The 19,244-nt window shown below is 43.0% G+C and overlaps 1 protein-coding gene across 1 annotated transcript in view; it reads left to right on the forward strand.

Annotated features, from left to right (window-relative positions):
• Positions 1 to 19,244, forward strand: part of LOC100378677 (endoplasmic reticulum mannosyl-oligosaccharide 1,2-alpha-mannosidase-like) — a 37,083-nt gene that overhangs the window by 5,512 nt on the left and 12,327 nt on the right. The window contains exons 3-6 of the mRNA XM_085492118.1: positions 2,010 to 2,111; positions 17,257 to 17,305; positions 17,424 to 17,609; positions 18,198 to 18,343. Coding sequence (XP_085348244.1) covers positions 2,010 to 2,111; positions 17,257 to 17,305; positions 17,424 to 17,609; positions 18,198 to 18,343 — 483 coding nt within the window. The remainder of the gene's footprint in view (positions 1 to 2,009; positions 2,112 to 17,256; positions 17,306 to 17,423; positions 17,610 to 18,197; positions 18,344 to 19,244) is intronic.

The following is a 19,244-nucleotide window of genomic DNA, read 5'->3' on the forward strand; positions in this document are numbered from 1 at the left end:
GTAGTCGGTTCTTTTACTCATTCATTGATGAGTATGGTCGGTTCCCTTACTCATTCATTGATGAGTATAGTCGGTTCCCTTACTCATTCATTGATGAGTATAGTCGGTTCCCTTACTCATTCATTGATGAGTATAGTCGGTTCCTTTACTCATTCATTGATGAGTATGGTCGGTTCCCTTACTCATTCATTGATGAGTATAGTCGGTTCCCTTACTCGTTCATTGATAAGTATAGTCGGTTCCCTTACTCATTCATTGATGAGTATAGTCGGTTCCTTTACTCATTCATTGATGAGTATAGTCGGTTCCTTTACTCATTCATTGATGAGTATGGTCGGTTCCCTTACTCATTCATTGATGAGTATGGTCGGTTCCCTTACTCATTCATTGATGAGTATGGTCGGTTCCCTTACTCATTCATTGATGAGTATGGTCGGTTCCCTTACTCATTCATTGATGAGTATAGTCGGTTCCCTTACTCATTCATTGATCAGTATAGTCGGTTCCCTTACTTATTTATTGATGAGTATGGTCGGTTCCCTTACTCATTCAATGATGAGTATGGTCGGTTCCCTTACTCATTCATTGATGAATATAGTCGGTTCCCTTACTCATTCATTGATGAGTGTAGTCGGTTCTTTTACTCATTCATTGATGAGTATGGTCGGTTCCCTTACTCATTCATTGATGAGTATAGTCGGTTCCCTTACTCATTCATTGATGAGTATAGTCGGTTCCCTTACTCATTCATTGATGAGTATAGTCGGTTCCTTTACTCATTCATTGATGAGTATGGTCGGTTCCCTTACTCATTCATTGATAAGTGTGGTCTGCTCCCTTACTCATTCATTGATGAGTATGGTCGGTTCCCTTACTCATTCATTGATAAGTATAGTCGGTTCCCTTACTCATTCATTGATAAGTATGGTCGGTTCGCTTACTCATTCATGAAAAATTAGGCTTGTTTCAGACACATTGAATGAGACAAGCAGAAAATTCAACAACAAAAAAGTAGAAAAAGAATGATCCCATTGGGGCAGCACCTCTCTCAGTTTGACGAGCTTCAATGTAAATAGCAATTTTGATTACAATAATATCATGTGGAAAAGGAAGGTGCAACAAGTGAGACACCATTTATTTCTAGTACAACATTGAGATACCAGTAAATGCAAGTGTTACTGACGAGAAGTTCTCATTGTCATCTAACAATTATGCAATTAAAATTATTCATATTTAACATCTTGCTGCTGAAAGCCTTCATTAATATCACTCTCCTAATTAACCATTTGCATTGGGTGCAATGTAACTGTTAAATATTAAAAGAAGCTCTGAAAACAAAGAATAGCTGGAAAAAAACTTCCTGGTACATTATGTGTTACAAGTACTGATAGAGGGCACTGTTTTTGCTAGCACTGTCCTGGCATTTTCTATACCAGGATATAAGGTAATGTAAGCTAGCTGTAGTGAATCAGTGCTTGAACAAAATATCAAAATATCATTTTTTGAAAACTCACATTTTATTTATTTCAAGAGTGACACAAAAGAAAACATGTTTTTATTTGCAGATTTCATGGGTATTTCAGTAATTCTTAGTTAATAGAGAATAGAACAAGGGTTCTGTGGTGATTAGTGTATCTATGTATAAGCATTACAAGCATTTAATTGCATGGGATTATAGTGCCAATATTGTATCCATGTACTTATAATTGCATTTGACCACATTTTAATCTTGCATTTCAAATTTGGGACAGTGTAAGTCTTCAATTGATTTTTATAATTTATTTCTCTGCATGGCTATGTATTAAATTACTTAATTATTTACTTTAATGAATATTCACAAATTATATTGGGTTTTAGTTAAGTTTTCTCTGTAGCGTATATTACAAGCATCAGTAATTCCCGAAATCCAAAATGAGTTGCATGTATTACATCATTTCTGGTTAGTGTGTAGTGTTCATAGCAAATTTTCTTATTTCTGACTATTGTTTGGTAATTTCTTGGCGTTGTAGGATAGAAGAAAACCAGTTAAGAAAGGTCCCCCTCGAATCAAAGGGAATATTCATGATATTGAACAACAATTGCCTGTACCTAATGATGGCATTAATGAAGAGGTAAATATCACAAGATATAATCATACTTCCACTACTATTAGTTGCCACTTGGCGCATTGAACATGTCTCATACTTCAGAGTGGAATGGACTACCAACAGTATTGAGAGATGTGAGCCATGGAGTGTAAACATCAGCGAGTAGGGGTGGACAACCACCAACAGTATTGAGATATGTGAGCCATGGAGTGTAAACATCAGTGAGTAGGGGTGGACAACCACCAACAGTATTGAGATATGTGAGCCATGGAGTGTAAACATCAGTGAGTAGAGGTGGACAACCACCAACAGTATTGAGAGATGTGAGCCATGGAGTCTGAACATCAGTGAATAGAGGTGGACAACCACCAACAGTATTGAGAGATGTGAGCCATGGAGTCTGAACATCAGTGAATAGAGGTGGACAACCACCAACAGTATTGAGAGATGTGAGCCATGGAGTGTAAACAACAGTGAGTAGGGGTGGACAACCACCAACAGTATTGAGATATGTGAGCCATGGAGTGTAAACATCAGTGAGTAGAGGTGGACAACCACCAACAGTATTGAGAGATGTGAGCCATGGAGTCTGAACATCAGTGAATAGAGGTGGACAACCACCAACAGTATTGAGAGATGTGAGCCATGGAGTGTAAACATCAGTGAGTAGGGGTGGACAACCACCAACAGTACTAAGAGATGTGAGCCATGGAGTGTAAACATCAGTGAGTAGGGGTGGACAACCACCAACAATATTGAGAGATGTGAGCCATGGAGTCTGAACATCAGTGAATAGAGGTGGACAACCACCAACAGTATTGAGAGATGTTAGCCATGGAGTCTGAACATCAGTGAATAGAGGTGGACAACCACCAACAGTATTGAGAGATGTGAGCAATGGAGTGTAAACATCAGTGAGTAGAGGTGGACAACCACCAATAGTATTGAGAGATGTGAGCCATGAAGTCTGAACATCAGTGAATAGGGGTGGACAACCACCAACAGTATTGAGAGATGTGAGCCATGGAGTGTAAACATCAGTGAGTAGAGGTGGACAACCACTAATAGTATTGAGAGATGTGAGCCATGGAGTGTAAACATCAGTGAATAGGGGTGGACAACCACCAACAGTATTGAGAGATGTGAGCCATGGAGTGTAAACATCAGTGAATAGGGATGGACAACCACCAATAGTACTGAGAGATGTGAGCCATGGAGTGTAAACATCAGTGAGTAGCGGTGGACAACCACCAACAGTACTGAGAGATGTGAGCCATGGAGTGTAAACATCAGTGAATAGGGTGCACAACTATCAACAGTACTGAGAGATGTGAGCCATGGAGTGTGAACATCAGTGAGTAGCGGTGGACAACCACCAACAGTATTGAGAGATGTGAGCCATGGAGTGTAAACATCAGTGAACAGGGGAGGACAACCACCAACAGTATTGAGAGATGTGAGCCATGGAGTGTAAACATCAGTGAATAGGGATGGACAACCACCAACAGTATTGAGAGATGTGAGCCATGGAGTGTAAACATCAGTGAGTAGAGGTGGACAACCACCAACAGTATTGAGAGATGTGAGCCATGGAGTCTGAACATCAGTGAATAGAGGTGGACAACCACCAACAGTATTGAGAGATGTGAGCCATGGAGTGTAAACATCAGTGAGTAGGGGTGGACAACCACCAACAGTACTAAGAGATGTGAGCCATGGAGTGTAAACATCAGTGAGTAGGGGTGGACAACCACCAACAATATTGAGAGATGTGAGCCATGGAGTCTGAACATCAGTGAATAGAGGTGGACAACCACCAACAGTATTGAGAGATGTTAGCCATGGAGTCTGAACATCAGTGAATAGAGGTGGACAACCACCAACAGTATTGAGAGATGTGAGCAATGGAGTGTAAACATCAGTGAGTAGAGGTGGACAACCACCAATAGTATTGAGAGATGTGAGCCATGAAGTCTGAACATCAGTGAATAGGGGTGGAAAACCACCAACAGTATTGAGAGATGTGAGCAATGGAGTGTAAACATCAGTGAGTAGAGGTGGAAAACCACCAATAGTACTGAGAGATGTGAGCAATGGAGTGTAAACATCAGTGAGTAGAGGTGGACAACCACCAATAGTATTGAGAGATGTGAGCCATGAAGTCTGAACATCAGTGAATAGGGGTGGACAACCACCAATAATATTGAGAGATGTGAGCCATGGAGTGTAAACACCAATGAGTAGGGGTGGACAACCACCAATAGTACTGAGAGATGTGAGCCGTGGAGTCTGAACATCAGTGAGTAGGGGTGGACAACCACCAACAGTATTGAGAGATGTGAGCCATGGAGTCTGAACATCAGTGAGTAGGGGTGGACAACCACCAACAGTATTGAGAGATGTGAGCCATGGAGTGTAAACATCAGTGAATAGGGTGCACAACTATCAACAGTACTGAGAGATGTGAGCCATGGAGTGTGAACATCAGTGAGTAGCGGTGGACAACCACCAACAGTATTGAGAGATGTGAGCCATGGAGTGTAAACATCAGTGAACAGGGGAGGACAACCACCAACAGTATTGAGAGATGTGAGCCATGGAGTGTAAACATCAGTGAATAGAGGTGGACAACCACCAACAGTATTGAGAGATGTGAGCCATGGAGTCTGAACATCAGTGAATAGGGGTGGACAACCACCAACAGTATTGAGAGATGTGAGCCATGGAGTGTAAACATCAGTGAATAGGGGTGGACAACCACCAATAATATTGAGAGATGTGAGTCATGGAGTCTGAACATCAGTGAATAGGGTGCACAACTATCAACAGTATTGAGAGATGTGAGCCATGGAGTCTGAACATCAGTGAATAGGGGTGGACAACCACCAACAGTATTGAGAGATGTGAGCCATGGAGTGTAAACATCAGTGAATAGAGGTGGACAACCACCAACAGTATTGAGAGATGTGAGCCATGGAGTCTGAACATCAGTGAATAGGGGTGGACAACCACCAACAGTATTGAGAGATGTGAGCCATGGAGTGTAAACATCAGTGAATAGGGGTGGACAACCACCAATAATATTGAGAGATGTGAGTCATGGAGTCTGAACATCAGTGAATAGGGTGCACAACTATCAACAGTATTGAGAGATGTGAGCCATGGAGTCTGAACATCAGTGAATAGGGGTGGACAACCACCAACAGTATTGAGAGATGTGAGCCATGGAGTGTAAACATCAGTGAGTAGAGGTGGACAACCACCAATAATATTGAGAGATGTGGGTCATGGAGTCTGAACATCAGTGAATAGGGGTGGACAACCACCAACAGTATTGAGAAATGTGAGCCATAGAGTGTAAACATCAGTGAGTAGGGGTGGACAACCACCAATAGTATTGAGAGATGTGAGCCGTGGAGTCTGAACATCAGTGAATAGGGGTGGACAACCACCAACAGTATTGAGAAATGTGAGCCATGGAGTGTGAACATCAGTGAGTAGAGGTGGACAACCACCAATAATATTGAGAGATGTGGGTCATGGAGTCTGAACATCAGTGAATAGGGTGCACAACTATCAACAGTACTGAGAGATGTGAGCCATGGAGTGTAAACACCAATGAGTCGGGGTGGAAAACCACCCATAGTACTGAGAGATGTGAGCCGTGGAGTCTGAACATCAGTGAATAGGGGTGGACAACCACCAACAGTATTGAGAAATGTGAGCCATGGAGTGTAAACATCAGTGAGTAGGGGTGGACAACCACCAATAGTATTGAGAGATGTGAGCCGTGGAGTCTGAACATCAGTGAATAGAGGTGGACAACCACCAACAGTATTGAGAGATGTGAGCCGTGGAGTCTGAACATCAGTGAGTAGGGGTGGACAACCACCAACAGTACTGAGAGATGTGAGCCATGGAGTGTAAACATCAGTGAATAGGGGTGGACAACCACCAACAGTACTGAGATGTGAGCCATGGAGTGTAAACATCAGTGAGTAGAGGTGGACAACCACCAACAGTATTGAGAGATGTGAGCCATGGAGTGTAAACATCAGTGAGTAGAGATGGACAACCACCAACAGTATTGAGAGATGTGAGCCATGGAGTGTAAACATCAGTGAGTAGAGGTGGACAACCACCAACAGTATTGAGAGATGTGAGCCATGGAGTCTGAACATCAGTGAATAGAGGTCGACAACCACCAACAGTATTGAGAGATGTGAGCCATGGAGTCTGAACATCAGTGAATAGAGGTGGACAACCACCAACAGTATTGAGAGATGTGAGCCATGGAGTCTGAACATCAGTGAATAGGGGTGGACAACCACCAACAGTATTGAGAGATGTGAGCCATGGAGTGTAAACATCAGTGAATAGGGTGCACAACTATCAACAGTACTGAGAGATGTGAGCCATGGAGTGTGAACATCAGTGAGTAGAGGTGGACAACCACCAACAGTATTGAGAGATGTGAGCCATGGAGTGTAAACATCAGTGAATAGAGGTGGACAACCACCAACAGTATTGAGAGATGTGAGCCATGGAGTCTGAACATCAGTGAATAGGGGTGGACAACCACCAACAGTATTGAGAAATGTGAGCCATGGAGTGTAAACATCAGTGAGTAGGGGTGGACAACCACCAATAGTATTGAGAGATGTGAGCCGTGGAGTCTGAACATCAGTGAATAGAGGTGGACAACCACCAACAGTATTGAGAGATGTGAGCCATGGAGTGTAAACATCAGTGAATAGGGGTGGACAACCACCAACAGTATTGAGAGATGTGAGCCGTGGAGTGTAAACACCAATGAGTAGGGGTGGAAAACCGCCAATAGTACTGAGAGATGTGAGCCATGGAGTGTAAACATCAGTGAATAGAGGTGGACAACCACCAACAGTATTGAGAGATGTGAGCCGTGGAGTCTGAACATCAGTGAATAGGGGTGGACAACCACCAACAGTATTGAGAAATGTGAGCCATGGAGTGTAAACATCAGTGAGTAGGGGTGGACAACCACCAATAGTATTGAGAGATGTGAGCCGTGGAGTCTGAACATCAGTGAATAGAGGTGGACAACCACCAACAGTATTGAGAGATGTGAGCCGTGGAGTCTGAACATCAGTGAATAGGGGTGGACAACCACCAACAGTCTTGAGAGATGTGAGCCATGGAGTGTAAACATCAGTGAGTAGGGGTGGACAACCACCAACAGTACTGAGAGATGTGAGCCATGGAGTGTAAACATCAGTGAGTAGGGGTGGACAACCACCAACAGTACTGAGAGATGTGAGCCATGGAGTGTAAACATCAGTGAGTAGAGGTGGACAACCACCAACAGTCTTGAGAGATGTGAGCCATGGAGTGTAAACATCAGTGAGTAGAGATGGACAACCACCAACAGTATTGAGAGATGTGAGCCATGGAGTGTAAACATCAGTGAGTAGAGGTGGACAACCACCAACAGTATTGAGAGATGTGAGCCATGGAGTCTGAACATCAGTGAATAGAGGTGGACAACCACCAACAGTATTGAGAGATGTGAGCCATGGAGTGTAAACATCAGTGAGTAGGGGTGGACAACCACCAACAATATTGAGAGATGTGAGCCATGGAGTCTGAACATCAGTGAATAGAGGTGGACAACCACCAACAGTATTGAGAGATGTGAGCCATGGAGTCTGAACATCAGTGAATAGGGGTGGACAACCACCAACAGTATTGAGAGATGTGAGCCATGGAGTCTGAACATCAGTGAATAGAGGTGGACAACCACCAACAGTACTGAGAGATGTGAGCCATGGAGTCTGAACATCAGTGAATAGGGGTGGACAACCACTAATAGTATTGAGAGATGTGAGCCATGGAGTGTAAACACCAATGAATAGGGTGCACAACTATCAACAGTACTGAGAGATGTGAGCCATGGAGTGTGAACATCAGTGAGTAGAGGTGGACAACCACCAATAGTACTGAGAGATGTGAGCCATGGAGTCTGAACATCAGTGAGTAGGGGTGGAAAACCACCAATAGTACTGAGAGATGTGAGCCATGGAGTGTGAACATCAGTGAGTAGGGGTGGACAACCACCAACAGTATTGAGAGATGTGAGCCATGGAGTGTAAACACCAATGAATAGGGTGCACAACTATCAACAGTACTGAGAGATGTGAGCCATGGAGTCTGAACATCAGTGAATAGGGGTGGACAACCACCAACAGTATTGAGAGATGTGAGCCATGGAGTGTAAACATCAGTGAATAGGGTGCACAACTATCAACAGTACTGAGAGATGTGAGCCATGGAGTGTGAACATCAGTGAGTAGCGGTGGACAACCACCAACAGTATTGAGAGATGTGAGCCATGGAGTCTGAACATCAGTGAATAGGGGTGGACAACCAGTAACAGTATTGAGAGATGTGAGCCATGGAGTCTGAACATCAGTGAATAGAGGTGGACAACCACCAACAGTATTGAGAGATGTGAGCCATGGAGTGTAAACATCAGTGAGTAGGGGTGGACAACCACCAACAATATTGAGAGATGTGAGCCATGGAGTCTGAACATCAGTGAATAGAGGTGGACAACCACCAACAGTATTGAGAGATGTTAGCCATGGAGTCTGAACATCAGTGAATAGAGGTGGACAACCACCAACAGTATTGAGAGATGTGAGCAATGGAGTGTAAACATCAGTGAGTAGAGGTGGACAACCACCAATAGTATTGAGAGATGTGAGCCATGAAGTCTGAACATCAGTGAATAGGGGTGGAAAACCACCAACAGTATTGAGAGATGTGAGCAATGGAGTGTAAACATCAGTGAGTAGAGGTGGAAAACCACCAATAGTACTGAGAGATGTGAGCAATGGAGTGTAAACATCAGTGAGTAGAGGTGGACAACCACCAATAGTATTGAGAGATGTGAGCCATGAAGTCTGAACATCAGTGAATAGGGGTGGACAACCACCAATAATATTGAGAGATGTGAGCCATGGAGTGTAAACACCAATGAGTAGGGGTGGACAACCACCAATAGTACTGAGAGATGTGAGCCGTGGAGTCTGAACATCAGTGAGTAGGGGTGGACAACCACCAACAGTATTGAGAGATGTGAGCCATGGAGTCTGAACATCAGTGAGTAGGGGTGGACAACCACCAACAGTATTGAGAGATGTGAGCCATGGAGTGTAAACATCAGTGAATAGGGTGCACAACTATCAACAGTACTGAGAGATGTGAGCCATGGAGTGTGAACATCAGTGAGTAGCGGTGGACAACCACCAACAGTATTGAGAGATGTGAGCCATGGAGTGTAAACATCAGTGAACAGGGGAGGACAACCACCAACAGTATTGAGAGATGTGAGCCATGGAGTGTAAACATCAGTGAATAGAGGTGGACAACCACCAACAGTATTGAGAGATGTGAGCCATGGAGTCTGAACATCAGTGAATAGGGGTGGACAACCACCAACAGTATTGAGAGATGTGAGCCATGGAGTGTAAACATCAGTGAATAGGGGTGGACAACCACCAATAATATTGAGAGATGTGAGTCATGGAGTCTGAACATCAGTGAATAGGGTGCACAACTATCAACAGTATTGAGAGATGTGAGCCATGGAGTCTGAACATCAGTGAATAGGGGTGGACAACCACCAACAGTATTGAGAGATGTGAGCCATGGAGTGTAAACATCAGTGAATAGAGGTGGACAACCACCAACAGTATTGAGAGATGTGAGCCATGGAGTCTGAACATCAGTGAATAGGGGTGGACAACCACCAACAGTATTGAGAGATGTGAGCCATGGAGTGTAAACATCAGTGAATAGGGGTGGACAACCACCAATAATATTGAGAGATGTGAGTCATGGAGTCTGAACATCAGTGAATAGGGTGCACAACTATCAACAGTATTGAGAGATGTGAGCCATGGAGTCTGAACATCAGTGAATAGGGGTGGACAACCACCAACAGTATTGAGAGATGTGAGCCATGGAGTGTAAACATCAGTGAGTAGAGGTGGACAACCACCAATAATATTGAGAGATGTGGGTCATGGAGTCTGAACATCAGTGAATAGGGGTGGACAACCACCAACAGTATTGAGAAATGTGAGCCATAGAGTGTAAACATCAGTGAGTAGGGGTGGACAACCACCAATAGTATTGAGAGATGTGAGCCGTGGAGTCTGAACATCAGTGAATAGGGTGCACAACTATCAACAGTACTGAGAGATGTGAGCCATGGAGTGTAAACACCAATGAGTCGGGGTGGAAAACCACCCATAGTACTGAGAGATGTGAGCCGTGGAGTCTGAACATCAGTGAATAGGGGTGGACAACCACCAACAGTATTGAGAAATGTGAGCCATGGAGTGTAAACATCAGTGAGTAGGGGTGGACAACCACCAATAGTATTGAGAGATGTGAGCCGTGGAGTCTGAACATCAGTGAATAGAGGTGGACAACCACCAACAGTATTGAGAGATGTGAGCCGTGGAGTCTGAACATCAGTGAATAGGGGTGGACAACCACCAACAGTATTGAGAGATGTGAGCCATGGAGTGTAAACATCAGTGAGTAGGGGTGGACAACCACCAACAGTACTGAGAGATGTGAGCCATGGAGTGTAAACATCAGTGAATAGGGGTGGACAACCACCAACAGTACTGAGATGTGAGCCATGGAGTGTAAACATCAGTGAGTAGAGGTGGACAACCACCAACAGTATTGAGAGATGTGAGCCATGGAGTGTAAACATCAGTGAGTAGAGATGGACAACCACCAACAGTATTGAGAGATGTGAGCCATGGAGTGTAAACATCAGTGAGTAGAGGTGGACAACCACCAACAGTATTGAGAGATGTGAGCCATGGAGTCTGAACATCAGTGAATAGAGGTCGACAACCACCAACAGTATTGAGAGATGTGAGCCATGGAGTCTGAACATCAGTGAATAGAGGTGGACAACCACCAACAGTATTGAGAGATGTGAGCCATGGAGTCTGAACATCAGTGAATAGGGGTGGACAACCACCAACAGTATTGAGAGATGTGAGCCATGGAGTGTAAACATCAGTGAATAGGGTGCACAACTATCAACAGTACTGAGAGATGTGAGCCATGGAGTGTGAACATCAGTGAGTAGAGGTGGACAACCACCAACAGTATTGAGAGATGTGAGCCATGGAGTGTAAACATCAGTGAATAGAGGTGGACAACCACCAACAGTATTGAGAGATGTGAGCCATGGAGTCTGAACATCAGTGAATAGGGGTGGACAACCACCAACAGTATTGAGAAATGTGAGCCATGGAGTGTAAACATCAGTGAGTAGGGGTGGACAACCACCAATAGTATTGAGAGATGTGAGCCGTGGAGTCTGAACATCAGTGAATAGAGGTGGACAACCACCAACAGTATTGAGAGATGTGAGCCATGGAGTGTAAACATCAGTGAATAGGGGTGGACAACCACCAACAGTATTGAGAGATGTGAGCCGTGGAGTGTAAACACCAATGAGTAGGGGTGGAAAACCGCCAATAGTACTGAGAGATGTGAGCCATGGAGTGTAAACATCAGTGAATAGAGGTGGACAACCACCAACAGTATTGAGAGATGTGAGCCGTGGAGTCTGAACATCAGTGAATAGGGGTGGACAACCACCAACAGTATTGAGAAATGTGAGCCATGGAGTGTAAACATCAGTGAGTAGGGGTGGACAACCACCAATAGTATTGAGAGATGTGAGCCGTGGAGTCTGAACATCAGTGAATAGAGGTGGACAACCACCAACAGTATTGAGAGATGTGAGCCGTGGAGTCTGAACATCAGTGAATAGGGGTGGACAACCACCAACAGTCTTGAGAGATGTGAGCCATGGAGTGTAAACATCAGTGAGTAGGGGTGGACAACCACCAACAGTACTGAGATATGTGAGCCATGGAGTGTAAACATCAGTGAGTAGGGGTGGACAACCACCAACAGTACTGAGAGATGTGAGCCATGGAGTGTAAACATCAGTGAGTAGAGGTGGACAACCACCAACAGTCTTGAGAGATGTGAGCCATGGAGTGTAAACATCAGTGAGTAGAGATGGACAACCACCAACAGTATTGAGAGATGTGAGCCATGGAGTGTAAACATCAGTGAGTAGAGGTGGACAACCACCAACAGTATTGAGAGATGTGAGCCATGGAGTCTGAACATCAGTGAATAGAGGTCGACAACCACCAACAATATTGAGAGATGTGAGCCATGGAGTCTGAACATCAGTGAATAGAGGTGGACAACCACCAACAGTATTGAGAGATGTGAGCCATGGAGTCTGAACATCAGTGAATAGGGGTGGACAACCACCAACAGTATTGAGAGATGTGAGCCATGGAGTCTGAACATCAGTGAATAGAGGTGGACAACCACCAACAGTACTGAGAGATGTGAGCCATGGAGTCTGAACATCAGTGAATAGGGGTGGACAACCACTAATAGTATTGAGAGATGTGAGCCATGGAGTGTAAACACCAATGAATAGGGTGCACAACTATCAACAGTACTGAGAGATGTGAGCCATGGAGTGTGAACATCAGTGAGTAGAGGTGGACAACCACCAATAGTACTGAGAGATGTGAGCCATGGAGTCTGAACATCAGTGAGTAGGGGTGGAAAACCACCAATAGTACTGAGAGATGTGAGCCATGGAGTGTGAACATCAGTGAGTAGGGGTGGACAACCACCAACAGTATTGAGAGATGTGAGCCATGGAGTGTAAACACCAATGAATAGGGTGCACAACTATCAACAGTACTGAGAGATGTGAGCCATGGAGTCTGAACATCAGTGAATAGGGGTGGACAACCACCAACAGTATTGAGAGATGTGAGCCATGGAGTGTAAACATCAGTGAATAGGGTGCACAACTATCAACAGTACTGAGAGATGTGAGCCATGGAGTGTGAACATCAGTGAGTAGCGGTGGACAACCACCAACAGTATTGAGAGATGTGAGCCATGGAGTCTGAACATCAGTGAATAGGGGTGGACAACCAGTAACAGTATTGAGAGATGTGAGCCATGGAGTCTGAACATCAGTGAATAGAGGTGGACAACCACCAACAGTATTGAGAGATGTGAGCCATGGAGTGTAAACATCAATGAGTAGGGGTGGAAAACCACCAATAGTACTGAGAGATGTGAGCCATGGAGTCTGAACATCAGTGAATAGAGGTGGACAACCACCAACAGTATTGAGAGATGTGAGCCATAGAGTGTAAACATCAGTGAATAGGGGTGGACAACCACCAACAGTACTGAGAGATGTGAGCCATGGAGTCTGAACATCAGTGAATAGGGGTGGACAACCACCAACAGTATTGAGAGATGTGAGCCGTGGAGTCTGAACATCAGTGAGTAGAGGTGGACAACCACCAACAGTATCGAGAGATGTGAGCCATGGAGTGTAAACATCAGTGAATAGGGATGGACAACCACCAACAGTATTGAGAGATGTGAGCCATGGAGTGTAAACATCAGTGAATAGGGGTGGACAACCACCAACAGTATTGAGAGATGTGAGCCATGGAGTGTAAACATCAGTGAATAGGGTGCACAACTATCAACAGTACTGAGAGATGTGAGCCATGGAGTGTGAACATCAGTGAGTAGCGGTGGACAACCACCAACAGTATTGAGAGATGTGAGCCATGGAGTGTAAACATCAGTGAACAGGGGAGGACAACTACCAACAGTATTGAGATATGTGAGCCATGGAGTGTAAACATCAATGAGTAGGGGTGGAAAACCACCTATAGTACTGAGAGATGTGAGCCATGGAGGCTGAACATCAGTGAATAGGGGTGGACAACCACCAACAGTATTGAGAGATGTGAGCCATAGAGTGTAAACATCAGTGAATAGGGGTGGACAACCACCAACAGTACTGAGAGATGTGAGCCATGGAGTGTGAACATCAGTGAGTAGCGGTGGACAACCACCAACAGTATTGAGAGATGTGAGCCATGGAGTCTGAACATCAGTGAATAGAGGTGGACAACCACCAACAGTATTGAGAGATGTGAGCCATGGAGTGTAAACATCAGTGAGTAGGGGTGGACAACCACCAACAATATTGAGCGATGTGAGCCATGGAGTGTGAATATCAGTGAGTAGGGGTGGACAACTATCAACAGTACTGAGAGATGTTAGCTATTGAGTGTAAACATCAGTGAGTAGAGGTGGACAACCACCAACAGTATTGAGAGATGTGAGCCATGGAGTGTAAACATCAGTGAGTAGGGGTGACAACCACCAACAGTACTGAGAGATGTGAGCCATGGAGTGTGAACATCAGTGAGTAGGGTTGACAACTATCAACAGTACTGAGAGGTGTGAATTGATGAATATATTTTATTTGTGAAGGTTTGTGTTGCAATGAACTTATCATGATTAGAACATTACTACAAAATTGTCACAATAACCTCTACTGAGTACTTGTTCAAAAAATAATGTGTGATAAATCCGACCTTTTTGAATACAAAGTGTGTATTTAGAATGGGATGGTTTGGTATTAAAACATTGGATATGAAGATTGATTACTTATACTAATCTTGGTCATGTGACACCATTGTTGGTTTATTTCTGTAAATTCACACATATCTCTTTGTCTTTATACTACACTATTTATCGGAGATGAGGGTATGACAACCGTTATTATGTCTAGTCCATTTTTGTAACTGGTACAACTGACTAAAATGAGCAAGGATTTTACATTTTTCTACAAATTTAAGCATCACCCAACTTGCATTTTTTTAAATTACTGAAAATAATTACAATATAAATATAAAAAATGAAGAATGATTGCTGTATTGCTGTATACACACACTAAATAATACTTGCAATTCACCACGCCGACAACCTCTATGAATAGTGAATTCCAAACCACATGCCCGCCAATCAAGTAGCGCCGACAAGTCTAGATTAGGCAAAGAACAAAGTGTTTTGAAAAGTTGCAAGTCATCTTGCTAACTGACTGTTCGAATAATTCTCAGAACGGCTGTAAGCATCTGTTTTCCTGATTGGCTAAGAATCACATCACTACTAGTGTTTCATCATTGAGGTCAAGTCTTCGGTGTGACATTGCAAAATTTCTGGCCCCAGTTATGGATTCGCAAGCTGCTACCATATTTTTTATAAAGCCAAAACAACATGCTTTCAACCACGCTGCCAGGTATGGGTTGCTACAATATTACAACATTGGTTTCATTGTTGATGACTCTAAAGCCGAACAAGTTCAACACTTGCTTCGAAGCTCTCGATACTGTTAAATTTGCTTGAATCGTTTCTAAGGAAACAAAAACCAAACGGCCCTTTTCAGGGCCAAAACATATTTCAAAAAACGAACTACCATTTCTGCTTGAATACACATTTGGTAGACTTGCTGACTGCTGTGATTCTGATAAAAAAATATTGAAACATGAATGTAAATTACGTAAACAGCGGTGCCCTGAAGGCAGAATTTTACTGTCACGACTATTTCGCGATCACGCTTCGTTTTACGCAATTGACATTTATTTTTTTCAGAATCACAACAGACAGTAAGGAAGTCAACTGTTAATATAACGAACAAAAAATATATTTTTTTTAATTATTTTATTAGGGTAGAAAAAGATGTATGCCCGAACATGACCTCAATTTCTTTATTGTATCAAAATTGGGGGTGGGTGTTTGCCGGGGCATGGGCGCTTACCTGGACCAACTACAGTAATTGTAAACTGTCTGCACTTGTATTCATATGCAGAGTATAATTTCTACAGTTGTAAGTGTAATTGCTGCAGATAACTATGACATATTTCATTCAGACTTTGCTAAGACTGAGCAGCTCAAGTTAAGGTGCAACATCTGAAGTTGACATGGAGATAGAATTCTTCCTCAACTATTGAAAGGATTCAAACCTACAACATTAACCTGGTAGAGCTTCCAGTGACTTGGCTATCCGGCTTTTTGTTAGAGGTTAAGGGTAAAACATTTGTATTAGAAGAGTCATTGCAATGTCAAGTGGTACAAATAACAAAGCATTCAATACATCTATGCAACACTGTGCACTGTCAATGCAACCCATTGCTATATCTTTCAATTTTATTGTGTTTTTTTCATGATACAAGTGCTGACTACTCTATCAAAAGTCAGGGTTTACCTACAGTTTTGGTCTTGTAAATTGCACTCACACTCACACTCACACTGGTGTCCTTGTGTAATTTACTCCACTCTGACCAAAACTGTTGGTATGTCTGTAAACCCTGACTTTCCTTGTGATGTTTCTAACACATGTACCACTGTGGAAATACATAATGTATATCATAACTCTTGCCATGTATATTTCAAAACGCTTTTCACACACTGGCTGAAATCATTCAGTCTCAATCTCTAATACACTCAACAGACCTTCAAATTTATTCCTTCCAAAGTACCTAGTATCTATGAACAAAAGCAAGGTTGTAATTGTTAAACTATGTTTTTTTTGGTAGAATGAATACTTTTGATAACTGTTTTAATTTTATTTTAACAGAAAATTGCAATATTGACTGAATATTACTTTTCAAGACACCTCTTCCTTTATTACCATAGAGGGTATACTTGACTGAAATTGTAAATAAAAGGGTTGATGCACATTGATGAGAAAGATATTTTGTAAATTCCGATGACTTATTAGATCACACATTTTGTTGGTGTCTGCATTTGATCAGGTACTGGGAAATTCTTGGTAAAGGGCACAGTCTGTTCTTGGAAACCCTTGAAAATGAAAATGACCTGTTCTGGTAAACCCTTGATATATTGTACGTAGCCTGTTTTGAAAAACCTTTGGTAATGTACATAGCCTGTTTTGAAAAACCTTTGGTAATGTACATAGCCTGTTTTGAAAAACCTTTGGTAATGTACTTAGCACATTATTCATTATAGTAAACTGTTTGTAGTAGAAAGGCACCACTTGTTGTCAGTATTCAATCAGAAATGTATGATATTTTGTGTCTATTTAAACCAAATTGAAAAAAGTTTCAAAATTGAGTCATAAATTTTGACCAACTTTGATGGTGTGATCAAGATTTTAATTGATGCATATGAAGAGTGACTGGACTGTCATACTTTCAATAATATATATTTACAGAATAATAACAATGAACAAGATACAAAGATGGATGGTAAAACAAAACAGGGTAAGATAACCTTCTCCAGTACTGATGTATTGATGACATTGTGTCTGTTACTACTCAGATTAGACTGATAACAGTTCTATTTTGTGTTACAAGTAATAGTTGACCATTTTACTTGCAGGACCTCAGAATGCCAGACAAGAGGCTGTAGTTGCTGCTTTCAAACATGCCTGGAAGGGATATAAGCTATATGCATGGGGACATGATGAATTGAAGCCTATCAGTAAATCCTACAGTGAATGGTTTAGATTGGGACTTACATTAATAGATGGATTAGATACAATGTATATTATGGGATTAGATGAAGGTAATTAACATTAATATATTTAGCTTGATAGATTGCTTATTTGCCATCACATGAAGACCTCATTTAATTCTGTGCTCTCTCATAGTCAAAGTGGCTTTAGACTTGTCGTTAAAATGATTAGTTTATAGTATCTTTATAAATCAATGAAGCTTGAACTGCACCAAGGCTAACTTGTTGGGCACCAAGGCTAACTTGTTGGGCACCAAGGCTAACTTGTTGGGCACCAAGGCTAACTTGTTGGGCACCAAGGCTAACTAGTTTGGCACCAAGGCAAACTTGTAGGCCACCAAGGCTAACTTGTAGGGCACCAAGGCAAACTTGTTGGGCACCAAGGCTAACTTGTAGGCCACCAAGGCTAACTTGTTGGGCACCAAGGCTAACTTGTTGGGCACCAAGGCTAACTTGTTGGGCACCAAGGCTAACTTGTTGGGCACCAAGGCTAACTTGTTGGGCACCAAGGCTAACTTGTTGGGCACCAAGGCTAACTTGTTGGGCACCAAGGCAAACTTGTTGGGCACCAAGGCTAACTTTTAGACATCATATCAATGAAACTTATCAACTAACATACCACTGTGATTCGTGTTATAGAATTTAAAGAAGCTAAAGATTGGGTTGTTCATATGGATGTCAATCCTAATGTAGATGTTAATTTATTTGAGACAACTATTCGTGTACTCGGTGGTTTGCTCAGTACATACCATCTTAGCGGCGATTCAATATTTCTGGAAAAAGCAGTAAGTATATCTGCCTAACTCAGTATTCACTACGTTCAATTACCCACCATAGACTCCGGTCAATCACAATGACTATTTTGAACTGTAAGTATTAATCAGCGATTCTGCCGGTGACGGAGAGATAGAATCTAGGTCAGGGGAAGCCCCATGACCCCAAGATTCATTTACCCCTTACGTCACGTACCCACGTGACCGAGGCCACATGGCAGCGACATAGGCAGCCGTACAATCACTCTTTCTTTCATCTCCGCCTCGTTGGGAGTGATTCTGGCTCTGCCTGGCTCTGTTGCTTTTCCCTGTCCGGGTTTCTAGCATGGGTCGACGCCGCAGCCGCGGCATCCGACATTCTAGCTGGTAGGATAAGTTTTTCTTGTCTTTTTACCCTTGTGTCGTTTTCTCCTTTGTGTGTTATGCTTTTCCACAACAAAGAAATTAAAACCCGGCGCCACTACGTAACCACATGTTGGTTTCATGGCGGCACCTTTTACAACATGCATGTCGTCTTTTATTTATAATGTATTTAGAAATGGATAGATGCACTGGCAACGCCAGAGGCTCGCCGCTGGTATTATCTCCTCAGTTTTTGAGGCGGATCTGCAATCAGTGACACAGAACTTGCAGGAATGAAACTTGCATGCTAAATGCTACTGTTGTATCACGTGTGTTCGTGGTTCGGGTGTCTGCCCAGAGAATATTTGCAATCACTGGGGTTCTGAAGCCTGGGATTCTTTCCAACAGTATGTAAAAATTGCCGAGACTGACTGCGTCGCTCGCTCGCGAAATGGTCGCGCGGCAAGTGCTACCGACATGGGTATGAGTGAGTGATAAGTCCTCGCGCTCGACTACCAGTTCTCATACCGGGATACCAAGCAAAGGGCCCGATAGTGGAGGTGTTGATGTA

Source organism: Saccoglossus kowalevskii, chromosome 17 (assembly GCF_978046115.1).
Source record: "Saccoglossus kowalevskii chromosome 17, keSacKowa6.1, whole genome shotgun sequence".
NCBI classification, from domain to species: domain Eukaryota; kingdom Metazoa; phylum Hemichordata; class Enteropneusta; family Harrimaniidae; genus Saccoglossus; species Saccoglossus kowalevskii.